Raw genomic sequence first — 2,042 nt, 5'->3', positions numbered from 1 at the left:
CCGAACTATAGGAACCCGTGTTATAGGGGGGTTGACTGTATAGCTTATTCTCATTTTTTACTGGTCAAGATTAGTTCGAATGTTTTTCATCATGAATATCATGTTACTTAGAGTTGTATAATGACATGAAGCAGAAAACAGGAAAACAAAATTACATTACCAAAACCCTAGGGCCACATATTGATATCTCTCATGCCACAGATTGCTCATGACTAATGTAATTTTCATAATTTAATAAATTTGCTTTATAATTATTATATTAAAAAAATTAGCATTTAAATTATGGTAATTCATACATTTGTATTTTGACTGCTTGTTTTTATATTTTTAAAAAGTACAAAAACAATTAATTTGTACATTTTCAATTTTTTTGTATTGTAGCTTATTTTTATAATGAAGTGAAATATGTATGTAAATGGGATAATGTTTCTTCACGATGCTTACATCTTTTATTATATCATCTAAATGCAGCCGAGCAATTTAATGAGTTATCATCTCTTTTATGTACCATTGAATTTCTAAAAACTGCTATTAAAGCTGGCATTAGTTTAGAAATTCTTGATTATTATGAAATGCTAAAAAGCAACAAGTTAACAAAAAACGTTTATTTGGAAAAACTTGAAGATTTTCATTCTTTTTATTCACAAAATTTACATATTTTACAAAGGTATGTAAAGTTTATTACTTTAAATTTAAATAATAATATATGAATCAAGATTATTTCATTAGAATTCAAAATTAATGATAGAAAATTAATTGAGTATTTAATGAACTACTATCTGTTATTTCGTATTAAACTTAATAAATATTAATTTTATTGAATGTAATGCTAAATTTAGATTTTGAATTAATTTAGTAAAAAATTCTTTCAGAATAATCATAATATTTCAATATTATTATGCAATGAGTTACACAAGTTTTGATATCTTGAGTTGATTTTTTAAAAGTATTTAAAACAAATATTTTTGAATTAGTAATAATAATAAATTACATATTTTTATTTTAAAATAGTTATTATTTCTTTTTGAGTATGATATTTTGAAAATTGTTTTATAATAATATCATCTGTTTCAGGTATCCTGGTTTAATATATCAGCAAGCACTGAATGAACAAATAACTTCATCAGTATTTAAAGAAGCTGCTGGATACACTCATTCTAATGTGATAAGATGGCTAACAAAACCTAAAATACCAACAGCATGTTATTTAACATTATCAAACTTAAAACAGGTATGCTTTAGTTTTTATTGTTTTTTATTTTATTTTATTAAGTTTTTATTGAATCTCAATTTAATTAAATTTCAGCATGATTTCAAATAAAACAATACCAATAACACTACACCTTACACTTTTCCAGCAGTAGTTTAATTAAACAAACTTTTTGACCCCTTTCAGAGGTCTGCCTCAGGTTAAAAAAACTTACAAATTAATTGGATAAATAAATCTAATGTTATGGACACGATGAAAAAGATAGGTCAGATTAAAAAATTAGTGGAAGCTCATGGCTACAGCAAAAATCTGATTGCAAGGTTAGCTAAAAACATGAAGGACAACATTAATGTATCATGGCTTAATAAGGATACACAGTGTTCTGAGGTTTTACCTCTGAAATTTATAGTAGTGGTCTGTGACCCAAGGCTGACTTCTACATATATAAAACATTAACAAAACATATGATTGCTAGAATAGCTTATAAATGTAATCCAACTATATTTACGCTATTAGCTAATGGTAAAGATTCTATAGATAGAAAGTTATCTCCCAGAGTATACACTATCCCAGTGTTTCTCAACCTCTAACGAATCGTCACCTCCTTCAAAAGACTGTTACGTAGTATCGCCCCCTTCACTACAAAATTCCGATGCCGAGGGACAAGACTAATACCAAATTCGTACTGCATTGAATAGACTAGTGACTAGTATAATGTTATTTGTTTAATTATTGTACGATATAACGAATAAAATATCTAATTATTCTTAATATAATGTTTTACTATATCGCCCAGAAAATTGTTTTTTGCCCCCCAAAATATAAATTGTTA

General features: G+C 26.2%; 1 protein-coding gene across 1 annotated transcript in view; it reads left to right on the top strand.

The window, feature by feature from the left end:
• Positions 1-356: 356 nt before the first annotated feature.
• Positions 357-2,042, top strand: part of LOC111616044 (telomerase protein component 1-like) — a gene marked incomplete at its 3' end in the record, with an annotated part of 6,450 nt that continues 4,764 nt past the window's right edge. The window contains exons 1-2 of the mRNA XM_023357484.1: positions 357-667; positions 1,075-1,231. Coding sequence (XP_023213252.1) covers positions 573-667; positions 1,075-1,231 — 252 coding nt within the window. The remainder of the gene's footprint in view (positions 668-1,074; positions 1,232-2,042) is intronic.

This window comes from Centruroides sculpturatus, unplaced genomic scaffold (genome assembly GCF_000671375.1).
Source record: "Centruroides sculpturatus isolate CEXI.00-Female unplaced genomic scaffold, Cexi_2.0 scaffold2853, whole genome shotgun sequence".
Lineage (NCBI taxonomy): Eukaryota > Metazoa > Arthropoda > Arachnida > Scorpiones > Buthidae > Centruroides > Centruroides sculpturatus.
This window is presented reverse-complemented; position numbering and strand designations above follow the sequence as displayed.